This window comes from Strigops habroptila, chromosome 8 (assembly GCF_004027225.2).
Source record: "Strigops habroptila isolate Jane chromosome 8, bStrHab1.2.pri, whole genome shotgun sequence".
NCBI classification, from domain to species: domain Eukaryota; kingdom Metazoa; phylum Chordata; class Aves; order Psittaciformes; family Psittacidae; genus Strigops; species Strigops habroptila.
The window spans coordinates 5,130,543-5,146,717 of record NC_044284.2 but is presented as its reverse complement, the minus strand read 5'-3'; the positions used below and the strand labels follow the sequence as shown (position 1 = coordinate 5,146,717).

The 16,175-nt window shown below is 36.8% G+C and overlaps 1 protein-coding gene across 12 annotated transcripts in view; it reads left to right on the top strand.

Annotated features, from left to right (window-relative positions):
- The window catches only part of EVI5 (ecotropic viral integration site 5), a 79,303-nt gene that overhangs the window by 40,246 nt on the left and 22,882 nt on the right, over positions 1–16,175 (top strand). For all 12 annotated transcript variants that reach the window (XM_030496264.1, XM_032920135.1, XM_030496265.1 and 9 more), the window contains 2 exons: positions 874–1,020; positions 6,032–6,127. In XM_030496264.1, coding sequence (XP_030352124.1) covers positions 874–1,020; positions 6,032–6,127 — 243 coding nt within the window. The remainder of the gene's footprint in view (positions 1–873; positions 1,021–6,031; positions 6,128–16,175) is intronic.

Genomic DNA, 16,175 nt, shown 5'->3' with positions numbered 1-16,175 from the left:
TGTATTTGGCAAGCTTCAGGAATCCCAGAAACCAGGAGAGTGCGTAAGGATGTGCTAGGGAGATGAGCTAACTGCAAGGAACACAGCGGCTCATTTCTGACAGAGGCATCACTTCCTCTATACCAACTGGATCAAGTTTTCTCTGACCTTAACTTTTAAAATTTTGCTTGCACTGTTAATATTATTTCACTAAGGTTAACGTGGGCTTTTGTTGCTTTTTCCCCATCTGGGTGTTTGTTTTAGTCAGTAGGGGGCATAGGTATCCTGCTGTCTGGATTATGTGTCACAAGACCCTTAGGTACTTCTCACTTCAGTGTTAATGCATCAAGTCTTTGTACATACTTATGCTGTTCAGCTATCATTTGGCGGAAGTACATTGGTTTTCGTGTAATGTACTGGTCTATGCACAGCTTCGTGTAAAAATGGTGTGACTTGTACTAATGCAGGGATCTCGATTAAGGCGCCACGTTACTTTCAGGAATTCACTGGACAGAAAAATGCGCACATAATATTTCTGACATACCTGATGCTTCTTGGATGCGTCAGCTTGTTGCTGTAGTTGGTAGAAAAGCTCATAAAATGTTTGCCTTATCTAAGCAAGAGTATGGGGAAAAACATGTACAGGAGCTTTGCAGTAATGTTCTTACAATGAGTCATCTGTTGTTTAAGGACAATTTGAATGTCATGGTCATAAACCAAATGTCATGCAAAGTTTTCTGATTACGTTTAGAAAATTCTGAATGCTTTTTCTACAAAAGTTTTTTATAGTAAATGATCTATAAGTCATTCTTGTCAGACTTTAAGGAGTTAAATTAATATCAAAGATCTTTCCCTAACATGCATTTTCTTTCCGTTTTTTGTCATAAATTTCAGAATCAGATCAATAGTAACCACTTACGAAGGGCAGAGCAGGAGGTTACCAACCTCCAGGGGAAGGTACAGTATCTTTCTGCACAGAACAAAGGACTCCTTGCTCAGTTGAATGAAGCAAAACGTAGACAAGCAGAGATTGAATGCAAGGTAAACAATATTTATTCACAATGTTGACTATTTGTGTGCTAATGTATATGTACTTTGTAGTCTTGTCTGCTATTGTTGGATAGAATTGTCTTCATTGAGCAGAGATCACAAACCCAAAACTTCTCTTAACTCATTTGACAGTGTCATATTGAATTTACCATCTCACAAAAATCACTTGAGGTTTTGACAGAGCTACTTCTTTGTGGTCTCAGAAAGATAAACTTTAAAGTGTGGTCCTGCTCAGAAAAGTGTCTGTGTATAATATATAAAAAAACACTTTCCCACAACAAATTCTGATAACTGTGGACTCTTGATTGTCTTTAGTGGCAGAAAAGGTTCATTACCTCAATGCTGACTATTACTGCAGAATTAGTTTAGGTTCCAAAAAAGGGAGTACAAGTATTATTTGAATGAGAGGAGGGAGTGTTACACTATTCATTGCCTAATAGTAATTAGACTTTAAGGAGACAGCCCAAAACCACTGGGCAAAAGTTGGTTTTATTACTGTCAGTGCACAGAAGAGCCCAGTCTGGTGTTTGAATCTCAGATTTAATTATCTTTGTAGCTAAATCCATAACCATTTACTAATAACTTATGTCTTTAACTTGCGCATACATAATGTGGACAGGAAATAAAAGATAAGTCTTAAGCTTTTTTTTCTCTTGGTTGAAAATATTCCTGAAATTGCTACTGAATTTACTTAAAAAAAAAAAAAAAAAAAGGATAGTATTAGTTAATAAATCACTATAGTTATTTGCTAGAGACATGAAAACAGCTTTATACTTATTTCCAAAAGATGTATGATTAGTCTTTTACGAAATTCGCTAGTGCTGAACAATCAGTAATTTCTAAAGAGGATACTTAAGTTAAAAATGTACTGTAATATGAGACGAATAATTAGAATACTATTTATTAAACTGTGGTTGTGAATTGGCAACTTGAAAGCAGTTGCTATATAATTTGTAGTTCATGATCACATCTTAGTTTTGTCTTTAATGGTAACAAAACCTTTGTATGTGCACTGCTTGTTCCTACTCTTATCCATGCAGAACACTGTTATTAGTTGAGTGTTTGTTTTTCAGTTCTATCCAATATACATACATTTTGCTTGTAACCCAAAGACTGCGTTAGCTGCAATTCCATCAAACGCTTCTGTGGGCAGTATAAATCAAGCCTGTAGCTTGAGTGGTTTATCACTGTCACCTAGCCTGGAGATGAAATGACAGCCTTATTAATGTCCATAGTTTCGCTATAATATCTCATTGCTGATCTGTTGTTGTTCAGTTCCATTTTAAAGAAATCTAAGAACAGTAAATAACTGAGATGTACTCCAGGTATTTCAGGTTTCTTTGGGTTTTCATTTTCCTTGCTGTCTTGCCAGTTCCATTTGTTTCCAGTGGAACCTGAATCTAAAGCATTTAACTTCTGACTCTTCAAACTCTATCACATCTTGTTTAGGAAACAAGACACTGAATCTTAACTAGAAGAAATTGCTTCTACTGACTGTTTTTTGTTTACCATAATCACTGGTTTCCTAAAGGCTTTGTTTTTAATGCTGAGATTATTCCTTTTGATTTTTTTTTTCCTCCATTATTCACTGCCTTGGTGACATGTTTTTTCATATTACCCATAACTTTGATTGCTTTTTGATACTGAAGGTCCCTCAGTAATCCTTAAGAGATTAAGAGGATGCAGTCAATATTCGGAAGTTTTAATGTTGATTAAAAAGAGTAGCATGTCGCTAAGCTGACTAATGACTAATCTCACTGGGATAATTTGCTTGGAAAGTTATGTTCTACCATGGGTGAGAGAAAAGTGTGATAGTAGTAGGCAGAGCACCAGCCATATTTTTTAGAGATTCTCTGAAAGTAGTAGTGGGCAATAGCTGGTGAAGTAGTGATACTGACTTACACTAACATTAGATCCTGAAACTTGTTTTGCAGTCACCAACAGGAAAAAGATTACAGTTGAAATTGGTTTCCAAGTGGATGTTTATGATATAAAAAGACATAGTACCAGTTTGCATGTAAATTACCTAGAGCTCTAGCGTTTAACTGTGAGCTACACTGTGACTTCTTGGGATGAGGCTTAGTATAAGACCATATAGACTCTGGTACTGTACAAATGCACAAGGTTTTTTTGCTAACTGCATTGAAAGATGCTCAAATTCAACTTGTTGGAAGCTACCTTTCTTCAATGTCATTTCCCTTCATGTTCCCTTTTCCCTCTACCCTTGACATTTGCTGTGAACTGTCATAGTGACTTGCCTCTCTAATTTATGCAACCAATTCAGTAATGTTGTACAGATTTAATAAGAATGCTGACATCAAAAAACTTAAGCCATGTTTACAAGCTTAAGTGTTCTCCTGCCCCTTAAATGGGACATAACTTGGTATTGAGTTTCCTCTTGCTGTTTCAAACTTGTGAAAAACTTTTCAATTTCAAACTCAATGATAATTCACAGTTAAGTGAAAAATGAAAGGATATACAAAGCCATTGCCCTTTGACAGTTGATTTGTAAGGATTGTCATTCTGTCATTCCCTTGTTCTCCACATTCCACCTACTGGAAGCATGACTTTTAGCTTAATCTGAAATTCATGCCAAACACTTTCACTTTTTCTTGTTATAGAAGAGACTGTTTTAGGTTGCTGTCTCTCACCTCTGTACCACAATAAATGAAGGAAATTCTTGCTTGGGATTGTTTAAGGGTATTTCACCGTGTCAGGAAAATGAGATTTTAATGTTGAAGTGTATTGAAAGAAAAAAATAAAAGCTGAAGTTTAAGATGGAAAGAAAAACATTGTTATCTTATCAAACCCAAACCTTGCAACATTACTGCCTTTTTTATACTAACTTGGTGTTTGAGAAACCAGTGTCCTACGGCTACTGTGTAAGGTACGTTAAAAGTGTGAAGGGCTAACCTCCAGCAGGAACAGCAGACTTGTCGTACCTACAGCCCTTCCAGAAGTAGGTTCAGTGTCTGTAACTTCGCTAAATAGTGTTGTTACCAACTTAGATTTGGCTTGAAATACAGATAATAGCAGGTAGACTGAATTGAAAAGGCAGTACTGCTGTGTAAATACCTGAAATAAAGCTATTTAACGTTACTTATGCAACAACTTTGCATTCAAAACTGATGAAGAAAGTTTCAGTAGTCTTTCAGGTAATGTCTTGGAGCAATACAGACAAATGTTAAGTGTTCGTAGCACTAAATATTTTAAAACTTCCACCTTGCATCTTAAATCTAGCAAGTTTGTTATCCCTGATTCCATTAGAAACTGGTGTTTGATTTTTCTTCCTGTTGTTTCAAAGAATCTGAAATCATGGTCTAGTTTTATTTCTGTCACTACATCTTGGCTAGATAGCAATATTTCTACTTGAAGAGGTGTATCAAAAAAAGATCTATTTGGATTTTTCAAATCCCTGGTTGTTTTCTCTATGCAGAACTGGTACATTATTTCCGCAGCCTGTATTTTTCTTTAAAGAATAGCTTAAAATACATATGTAGAAATTAAAATATTTGAAGCAATTGCACCTCATACCACCTATATGGCAAGTGTCACTGGTGTGTACTGTTATGTTTTTCCCCTTTTATCTGATGACTGCTTCTACAGGAAGGACTTAATTTCAGATTGTTTCTTGAAACACAGCACTGAGTTTTCTAATCAGTTTTGCCAAAGAATTTGCAACATAAGACTTGTGCCCCCACCCCAGTCTTGTCTTTCCTACCATGTAAACTTTTGTGGTAATTGTTGAGAACATGTTCTGTTTCAGAGATTAAGCGTCACTGCCATCTAGAGCAACACTATTGACTCACTTCAGATATCAAAGTCAAACCAAGCCAGTCTGTCCTTCAGCTTTCAGTTAGATACATGCAATCCTGTGGACTTGTGGTTTTGGCTTCATTCAAGCAATTGTGCAGCAGAATTTAGCAATAATGGGTTAGCACATGATGGGTTCCTCTGAAATGGACTCCACTGATTATGAATGCTGTTAATTGGATTATGCAGATGATGTGCCTTCACTGCAGGAATCGTTGTTTTTAAACATTTTCAATTAGCTACTATAGATAACTTTGGCATATTTAATTCAGTCTCAACCAAACTGTGTAATGAAGGGTGGTTAAGTACTCTTAGTTTAAAGCACATATTAAAATAACTGAAATACTGGAACTGATGTACAGTAACTGCAGTTTGCAGAGTTACACCAGTCTTCCGTGAAAATATGTGTACCTGGGCCTAGTCTGTGTCTTCCCCAGAATTACTTGTGTTCCAGCTGGAAGTATTCCTCAGTCAGTATCTATCACTGTGTTTTCTCTGCAGTTGTTTTGTGCTCTGAAGTCTTGAGGACTTGCCTCATAAAACAGAAATAAGGAAATATCTTTCTCTGTTGTCAAAACTCAACTTGTCTGTCATTATAACTGACAGGTTAAACTTACATCAGGAGTCCAATTGTAGGTTACAGGCATTAGAATTTTATTCTAAACTGTCTTGCAAACCTTTATTGTATACTGTGACTAAGACACCTGGACTTAGACAAGATTGAGAACATCTGTGCTCCTGTGTTTGGTTTTGGGGTTGTTTTTTTCATAAAGAGAATGATGAAATAAGTAACTTGTGTAGTTCTGCTTATATATAAAGTCAAAAGTTGAAGCATGAGCTGGGCTTTTGTATGTTGATACTTTTTCTTAATTTACAATCAACATTTCTGGAACACAAGACAGTTTTTTATGGCCCTGGAACTTTATAACGGCATGTTTTCAAAACTACACAGATTTTTTTTAAAAAAGATATTATTATAATTTAGAATTTATATTAGATGATTACACGGTTCTTTGGGTTAAAATGAAATTTGGGTTCTCTAGAGTATGCCTTATCACTTGGTATGACAGTTCACACAGCAGTATATTCAGTTTTCTTTACTGACATGAGTTTGGGTAAAAGCACTGCGCGGTCCTTAATTAACTGAAACTGATATTATTTGTTAGCTTCAATCTATTACTTCTTTCAGAGCAAAGAAGAGGTGATGGCAGTCAGGCTCCGTGAGGCAGACCGCATTGCAGCTGTGGCTGAGCTCCAACAGCATATTGCTGAACTAGAAATCCAGGTAACAACTGATGGCCGTAAATGTGGAACCTGATGCTGATTACTTTTGTACTTAGTGGGTTTTTGCTTTTTTTTCTTCCGCTTTCTTTCGTTATTAACCTATTCTGAATGCAGTGCTCTGCTTTGCCAGTTGGGATAATGCTATCTTCCTGAGTGGGCCTCCTTTATAATCAAAGGCCTGAAATCTATCTTAGGGGCAGACTTGTGAGCTGTTAATAATTTCTTCTGTGCAAGCGCTATGCTGCAGGCAATGCACTGTGAAACTGACTTCTGTATTCCTTTTTGTCCCATGATTGGTAATTTTTACTGATAAATAGATGAGATTAAAAACATTCTCTGCCCCCTCCCCCCCTCAAAATAAAAAATGCACACATCTTGATTCCAGCAACAATTCTTTTCTGTGCTTATTCCTCTTCTGCTATGACCAGGATTGGAAGATTTGTTGTGAAACTCTTACTCCCTTTATGTAAATCTTGAAACTGCACATGTTATTTACTGCTGTCATATCACTGTAGGATCTAAAGATGCATCCTTTGGCCTCTGTGCTGTTCCTTGTGCTTTCAGTTCCTTTTGGAGCTTTCACTGTCCCTTGATGAGAACCAGACATGACTGTTTATTTTCTTGGCTTTGAGAAATCATGATGCCTTACTGTAATCTGTCCTTCCTATACTCATATACTGTTGTCCTGTCTGAATTCTGCTGTGCCTATCTTCAAAGGTTTTCTTGGTTATTATTCCTAAGTTACAAGCTATTACTCTAGTTTACTTTTATTTTTAACTGGTATTACTGGTATTGCTGGTGTCTTTCTTCCTTCTAAAATCTTCCCTTCAAGGTGATGATTTTACTGTGTTGTGTCAAAGCCTTCTTTTCCTATGATTTCTCAACTACTTGCATCTTTTGCATCTCTTCATATATGGAATGTACAAATAAATTTAATGTAGCTTGCAAAAAGAATTTTCACTTTGAATATTCTTTTTTCTAGTGCAGCAGGCACTAAATTCATTAAAAGATAAAGGAATCATGTCTTTTAATCACATAACGCTTAGATGATGCTGTGATCAGTACATTAGAAATACTTATCTAAGTACAGTAAGCATTACATATGAATCATTTATCATCTAGTAAGATAAGAGAGTAGCTGAGTTTAGGTCACTCTTCTACTCATGTGTTAGCATTTTACTAAAAAACAAAACAACCAAAAAAACCCCAAACAAAAAACCCAACAAAGAAAAAGGTTTAAAGGTTGCTTCAAACAACGTGATTTTGTAGGCAAGGAGCCAGTGCTCATTTTGCATTATTTTACTTTAGCAATGACTTAGCTGCCATCCTGCTTCCACTGTTTGACTGGTATGGGTCTCCCCACAAGTACTCTAGTCTTGATTTTATGAAATGAAGAAATGGTGAATCCCATAATGAGCATAATGTTTCTTCTGATAGCTGTTGCCCAATTAGAATTGTGTTCATTTGTTAATATAAATACATCTGACTTGGTTTTCTGTTTGACTGATCAAATCACCAGTGCTCAGTCATTTCACAGCTCTCTCCTGTTCCCTTTCCATATTTCTGCTTAAGCTGTGGGTGCCAGAATTTCGTGCAAGTTTTTATAATACTTTGTCATAAGACAGGTAAAGAAGTGCAGAAATGTAATCTATTTCATGACTGGGGCTAATACATCCAAAGATTTTGCTGCCCCTCTTTTGTTATGATACTGCATTGTCTCATGTTTGGTTGTTCTGCATCATCCTTCCTTTGTTTTCATGACTACTGCTTTGCATGATGCAATCTTTAGTTATGTTTTTTCCATTTTCTCATATTCTAGGTGGCTTTGGGGGTTTTGTTGTGTTTTTCTTGTTTGATTTCTTGATCTTCAGTCTCTTAGTAAGTTTCCTTATTTTCTGCACAAACGAGAATGGCTGTGCTTTCTTTGTACGCAGTATGAAGTCATTCTGTGGCTGTGGTTCATGTTTCTAATTTAATGAGTTTGCCCTGTTAGGCTTTTGGTGAACTCTTCATCTCAAACTTGTACTAGCCTGAAATACAACTTCTTTAGTTGTGAAATACAGGTTTTGGTTGTTAACCACATAAAGACTTTTAAAACAAAAGTGATTTGGTAGAAATAAGTTCCTCTGACATCAATTTACTTATTTTTGCCATTCTAGATTTGACTTGAAATGCTTTTATTTGGCTGTGACAATTAGGTTTTTTGTTTGTTTTTACTGTAAGATTCTGTAAGCAAACAGATGTTTTCGACCAGTGTTTTTGCCAGCAAATATGAAACTGATGACCAAAACTTCCTTTTTGGATACTCATGCTCAAAGGCCTCTGAAACACCTGCACCAAAAAAGGTAATTGTGGAGTTGGAAAGCTGTAACTCCCAAAGCTTGTAAACTATAAACCAAAGCTGCTTTTTAAGGAAGTTGAAAATCTAAATAGCTTCTTCCTCATTGGAGAAAGAGCATTCTCTTCCATTCAGCTTGTCACTGGAATTGCTGTGACCTGATATGGTGAGAAGAGGGCCTTTAAATCTTGATTTGCCTTGATGACTTGAAATGCAATATTTAATACCATAAATACATTCAGCTAGTCTTGGAGCATAGGTCTCATAGTCATGCTTTTAACACAGAGAATCACAAGTAAGTCTGCTGGTCATATTGTTTCAAAGCTGATAAAGATGGAGGAAGTTAACTTACCACATAACCTTCCTTTTTTTGAGGGGGATGGTGCTTTTCTAAGAAGCTCTAGATTTAGTGCCAGTCCACATGGTCCATAGCAATGCTTAACCTAAACCGTGTAGTTTTCTTTTAAATGTTCATGTAGGTGCAAGCCACTGGTGTTAAATTTGTAATGCAGAGTATCACTACTCCCACATAAGAACTGATCTGACGTTACATGCACAAATGCGAGATTTAAATCACAGTTTCTGGGCCGCTCGTAGGTTTGGTTAGTAATAATGACAGAGAAGGAGACAGAACTCTATCATCTAACAGCCGATGTAACTATGCAGCAAGATGTCAGTTCATTGTGATGTAAGGAAGTTATTTTTTTATATAATCTGAATGTCATCTTGGTCAGGCACTCAATTCCTGATTCTAAGCTTTTAAACTTTTGTGTAAGCATATTGAAGTGCAAGGAATAGTTCAATAAATGGTGTATATTGTGTAAGTCATTCCTTAGCAAAAATAACCGAAAAAAAAGAAGAAACTGAAGTTTAACTTGGGTTGCATATAACTAAGCCCCAGAAGTGATAAAGAAAAACCCTGAAGTTACATATAAACAAAGGTTTACTTTGTCAGCCTTTTCCTCCTCTATCCTTTCCTTATTTTTTTCTTACTTGCCAGTTCAGCTTATAAAACCCTTGGGAAGCAAATGTGACTTGGAAGTGTTTAGCAAGATTCGAGCAAGACATTTCATCAAATTATTGATTATCCATGGCTTAAAATTATCCATGGCTGGTTTGGGTTGGAGAAGTACACAGCACACTTGTCATATAGGAAACCCTGCTCAGGTCTGAGTAATCTTAAAGCGAAAACTATCTGTAAGAATTCATTCTTCTCTTGGTTAGGTGGATCTGCACAGGGGGTAACATCACTTCCTCCTGATGTGTTTCCTGGCAGATTCAGAGAATTTTGTCACATTTACCCTATGTCTAACCATGTCAAAGCTCCTTTGAGAACAACTGTAAAGGAGATCCATGATTGTGCTAGTTGTCTCCCCCACAGTTTAAACTTTTAGCACTATTTCGTTAGAATGAAGCCTTTCTATGACCTCTGTTTAATAACTTTTCCAAGTACTGACTGTTGAGTAGAGAAATTGTTTCCATCTTTTCAAATTACAGGAAACTTTTTTTTACTCTTATCAATAGTGGTGTGTGATGTTAGTGATGTTTTTTGAAAGTCTAGAATGAGTCACTGTAAAGTCACTGAAAGGACACTAGTTACCACATTTACCTTTTTGAATAAACTTCATTTACATTTTTAGTGCAGTGTCTTTTGCCACAGAGTAAGACTTTAAAAGCCTCCCCTGAAAAGAGGCTGAGGCAGATTGTTACCAAGTAAATATTTCTAAGTCAGAAAAGATCAAAGCAAGGGTGTTAAGGAAATGTCCAACCCTCTAGACATTTTTAGTAAAGATGATACACAGTTACCCGAGGAACAGCAACGGTCTGGTGTGCCTGGATTTCGGCTACCTAAAGAATTGGGGTTTTTTCTCTCTGTGTTAAGTTCACAGTTATTAAAGTGAAAATAATCCTTGATGCTTCCTGATAATTTAAAATGGCTTATTTTCTTGTTGATGTGTATCTCTTTTCCTACTCTGATCTGATCATCAAGAGTGTTACAGAAAACTTTGTGCCTGTGTTCCTCTTGGGATGAAACACCTGCAACTGAAGTTTGATTACACTGATCTTCTGTATCTTGTATTTAAACCTTGGTTGAGCAGCAAAAACAAGCTTAGGACCTCCAGTGTGTCCAAGAAATTTCCAGTGTATATTTATTTATTTGTTATTTAAACTTTGGTTTGACTACTATACTTGATTTTTGGGGTATACAGTACTATATAGTAATGGTTCAGATATTGAAGATCAGCATTCTTTGAAACAGTCTGTCCCTGCACTCTTGTGCTGCCAGATGTGCATCTTGGTCCTATGCTACTTGAGTTTGGAAGGCCTCCACATGCTCAGTAGTTCTCAGTAGGCATTAGGTATGTTTCTTGAAACTAGCTGCTGCTGCTTTTGAAGGTACAGAAAAGCTGGTTTTCTCTTTGAAAGCCAGACAAACGAAGATTGAAGCATGATTACAACCATGAATCTCAACTGATACTTTTTGGTGGGCAGGATTTTTCCTCATTCTAAGAAGCAAATTTTGGGGGAACAGATTTTCTTCTCAGGAGCTCTCGGTGTAACTTTTGGTATGCATGCAAGTACAATCACTTTGTATTTCAGGATGAGCAAGATGAGAGGTAAGAGCTTCCAAAACTGAAGTGAGTTCTGTTTTAGCACCTTTTTTTTTGATCTCTAGGGCTCACTTCCTGCTTCACTGCCCATGCTACTCCCTCGCTATACACAGCCTCTGAGGCAGGAGGTTGGATTGTGTATTGGCTTTCTACACTGCTAACAAGCACCTCTTCTTTGAGCAGAGGTGATACCTGGCCACAAGGGTGTTTGCTTGCCTGATAGAAGGTTTTCTAACCCTTTTAGTGCTGGCGGAGTTGGTCTGTTGGAAGAGACGGTAAGACTGGAGGGAGCTATTAATCTTCAAAAGCAACATCAAGGTGATGGATCTTTAATTACAGTGTAACACCAACTGGCATTACTTTTCTAAAAACCCTTCTGGGAAGAGGAGGTAGGCACTGCGGTGGGCCCAGGATGCAGAAGCAGGGAAATGGATGTAGGGATTAATTCAAATATGACTGCAGGGGTTTTTAAACAAAATTTCTTGATTGCAGAATTGGCTAGCTTTCATTATTTTACTATTCTGAAAATACTCACACTTTGCTTATTGATATGTTGTCTGGCTTTTTCACTGTATGTTAATTTTAAACTCAAAATGGCTGTTATTTGCCTAGTGATCAGCTATTCTTTGTTGTTGTGACCTCCCCAAATACCACAGATTTTCTATAATAGTGCTCCCCCTCAAAAAAAAAAAAAACCCAAACCAACAGGCCACATGCTATGTGTATAATCTTAGGTTAAAAATAAATAAAGAAATAATCAACAAACCAAACATGGAGAGAGATCACCAACTGCTTATGCTATTTCCTTTTAAAAGGTGTGATGTTCATTCCTTAAAGACTTGTAATTTTAAGTGGAGTCCTTAACGTTCACTTTTGACCTAGTACAGTTGACCTGAGTACAAAACAGAAGTGCAAAACTACTCAAGCACCGTATAAAACCAATGCAGAGTGAAATGCCTGGTTCCTACTAAAATGAATGCTAAAATAGGAAACATGCAATTAAATTCAAGCTACGTGAAAGAAATTTCATTTATCTTACGTTAGTGGGACTGTCTAGTACCTTACAGTGTGGAAGGTATGGTAAGGAAGAATGGAAAACACGCATCTCCAGAGGAGCAAATGAATGATAAAGAGCTAGTAGTTATTCCTGGAAGATTATTATCTTCAGTTGCCCTGCAGTACATCAACTAACTAAATAAATGCAACAGCCATGCCCTGCAGATAGTAGGCTGAAGATGAAATCTGCAAGAATCCATCAGTGTTATTGTCTAAGGTCCTTTCCTTTGTTTCATTTCTAGTCAGTACCTGTTGTATCTTCCCAGTTTCTGTCTCACTTTGATGTCACTTACTACCTAGCTAATTCCCTGTCCCTCTATTTCTTGGTCAAGTTTAATTCGCATTACCAGATAGTAACACTGATATTAATGTCAGTTACTTCATGACTAGATCGGTCTCAAGAGTTAGAAATTATATCTATGTAATATGGTATTATGTTTGAAACACAAAAATCCAAGCTGAAGCTACTCAAGGTTTCTTAGTTAAGATATTAAATGAAACATGAACATAAAAACATTGTGCAGTTTCCGTGTGTGTTGATAAATGTTTGGAGCATGAGTGTGCTTGCTGTCTCTAGGGCTTTCACCAATCACAGTGGCATATAGCTGTGTTTTGGCACTAATCTAGTGTCATCTAGAGTTAGATGTAAAAGTGGGAATCTAACCTGCATGGGGGCAGAATGTAGGGTTTGTTTTGCTGTGGTAGAGGTTTTCAGTCTCAAGATGCACACATGCTGACAATACTCCTTAGAGACTCTAGGATGATATTAAGAACACTTGATTAAAAACAGTAAGAAATAAGTTTTTATGATAATCAGTAATAGGTAACGTGTTGTATAATCTAGGGTAGGTTGAGAAGCAAATCTAGTGCTACAGGATTTTTTATAGGAAGTATTGTCTTTGTGACAGACACCACCAGATAGTAGGGAATACTGTTCATATTGCTTTCTGTTATATTAGAAGGAACTGCCATGTTGAAGTGTTTCCTGCCACCAATTTTTCTATTTGTCTTCTGTCAAGCTGCCCTAATGTAAAACTAGTGTTGCTAGCACAACTAAGTGGCTCACATTAAAATTTGCCTTTCACTAACAAATGCTCATCAGAAGCTAAAAGTAGCTAGAAAGTAGTCTGAACGTAATACAAATATGTGACTGGAATGTGAAACAGTTTTGCAGATCATAGAACTATTTTGTACTTGTATGAAAATAAATATATGTATTGACGAGACAGCTTCTCCTTTTCAAAGAATGTTGGGTGAATTAAAGATCGTAACCTGACAGCTAAAACTACTCTTCATAAAATAAATACTTTGGTTCATTTGAAATATGTAAACTTTCAGCCGTCTACTTGTTTATTCTCTAAATTAGATTATTTTGGTAAGAATTAAAAAATATTTTAATGCTATAGTGTCTGACCCCTGCATGTTTTCCAGTGGTTTGCTACTGCACCTGCGTGAGTCTTTAAAAAACTACATTAATGTTGTGATCAACTTGGCTTATTTAAAAAGAAAAAGGTAGAATTTTGTCTTTGCTCAGAGAGATGAATAGCCGTGAAGATGACTCTTACACCTCATCCTAAAATTTCCCATATGTCATCCTTTGAATTTACCCACTGTAGACAGACTTTGTAGCTTACAGAACTTAAATAGCTTATTTAGTTAGCTGGAAATACCTGGTTTCTGTTGCAGCCAGTTAGAAGGATCAACTCCTGACCTCTAGTGTTCTAAATGTTGCAAGAGGAAGTTATAGCATGGCTTTTTCCATAAGTATGTTTTGTATAAAATGCCACTGTAGGGTTCCTCTTTTGTGCTAAGTGTGCTTTTTGTGAATTCTGAGCTCTATAAAATCTATAGTTCTGAAAGGAAAACTGAAACTTACTTGCCCTTCACTAATAATGAGGATCTTGCAAGCCAGGCTTATGCCTTCCATTCAGCTCCAACTGATTGGAGCCAGAGTCAAGTCTTCCATGAGCAAATATACATGTCAAATTGTTCTGCGATATCTGCAATAACTTTGCAGTGTTATTTATGGAATAAAAAGTAACAATAAACCCACTTAAATATAATGCAAGTGTATAACTCACGGTATGTTATGCTCTGTATAGTAAACAGTAGCAGCTTTCAGCTATTTGTGCAGTGCCAAGCTTAAGCTAGTAAATGATATTGCTTCCCTTGTTAGCTTATTCTGACTTGGGAATGCCTGTTTGATGTCCTCTTGTGCACTCAGTTTGAATGTAAGCTCAGCTATTTATTACACTTTCAGTTTAAAAGGGCTGTGACACCTATCTTCTATTTATGGTAAAACCTTGCTTTACTCTTGTTTTTTGATACTATAGTGTATGGTTACATAGTAATCTGGAGTCCATAGAACAAGAGGCTTAAATTGAAGGTCAGGGTTTCAAATAGAGAACAAGGACTTAGACATGCATTTCTCCTATATGTTCCTGCTACCACAAGAGATGTCATTCTCATTGTCTGGAATCTTAGTTTCCGACAGCAGTGAAACTTCTATCTACAGATGCGAACAGCATTATTTTTAGTCTGGAGGTTGTGTTGCTTCTGTTTTGGTTTCTCCAATACCAATAGTCACTGTTGTAAAGAGAGGTGATGGGTGGTCGTTGTGTGTGTTTTACCTATTTAGGGCAGGAACAATTAGTAATGTTAATTTGTGTGTGTGTGAATTTGAGCCTTGGAAACTAGGCTCAGGATGGAATTATGCATTAAAGGATCTTGTGCCTCTGTGTTGCAGATTCTGTGAATTAGTATGAATATGACTAAGTTTTTAAGTAATATTGTAATGCATACCTTGCTGCAAGAAAAAGCTTGAAATTAGAGAAATTGCTTCGAGATTGCCAACACTAGCAGTGCTCAAGGTTTATCCCCTCATGCAGCAGAGGGTTTGAAAAGTGGTATATTATCCATCCCCCTAATGTCCTGGTACACGTTCTGTCCCGGTGTTGATATTTCAGAGGGATGTTTGAAAAGAACCTCTCCATTACAGCTTTTTGTCTTGTATTTTGAGGAGCGGTCAACACCTTCCATTCTAAAGGGTGTTTAAATTCTGTTTGTGAATTACTTTGAACTTTCCTGTTGTTGAAATTAACTGTTTGCTTCTCTAAATGTAATTAAAACTTCAGCAAAATGAGCCTACAGGTAGAAAAATCAGATATTCCTATTATATCTGTATTTCTGTAATATATTGGTTATATATGATTTACAGGCAAGGTAATGATTTACACAAAATCAAGGTGCTTTCTGCCCTCAACTGGAAAATCCCAACGACACTGCTCTTGACTTACTTAGTAGCAAGCTGGCTGTCTTCTCTATCAAGAGTAGTTATTTATCTCAGATCTATCAGTTGGGGTCAGTCAAATTAGGATTCCCTTTAAAGACAAGCTGAAAGCTAGTGTTGCAGGCATTCAAGTGCAGATGAAACCTACTTAGACATCTTGAAACTTAGGAGCTGCATCTGGTTGACAAGTGAGGGAAATCTTGCATTCTTTTTCATCTCTGGCTTTTTTTAGTTTGCCAGTTTTTCTCTATACCTCTCGCAGCATTGGTGCTGGGGGACATACCCTTCCTCACTTATGCTCTCTGAAACTCCTATAGGATAAATACCTCAAATGTTTTATGTGTTACAACATTTTTTAGGGAAGAAAGCTTGTCCTATGTAGTGTTTCCCAGTGCGTGTCCTACTATGCAAGGAAAGAACATGTTTACGTGTCACTTGGAGACGAAGGAAATTCCTTGTTACTAAAAGAAAACTAGTGAAAATAATGCGCTCTAAGATACATTCCATATATTGATAGCATTCTGTAGGGATGCTTTACTAAATTGCATATGCAACCTCATGTACATTGGATGTGAATTCCACTTCTGAAGCTTCGTTTATTCTTCATGCTCTTCCACGGAATCCTGCCTGTACTAAGGTTAGTATTGAGAAGGTCTACTTGGTCTAAGCTGCTGACACCCCTAGAATCTGCTGTAACTTCAACCAGATGGAAAGTACTGGATAGAGTCTGGGAACAGCTTCTGTTCATGACAAA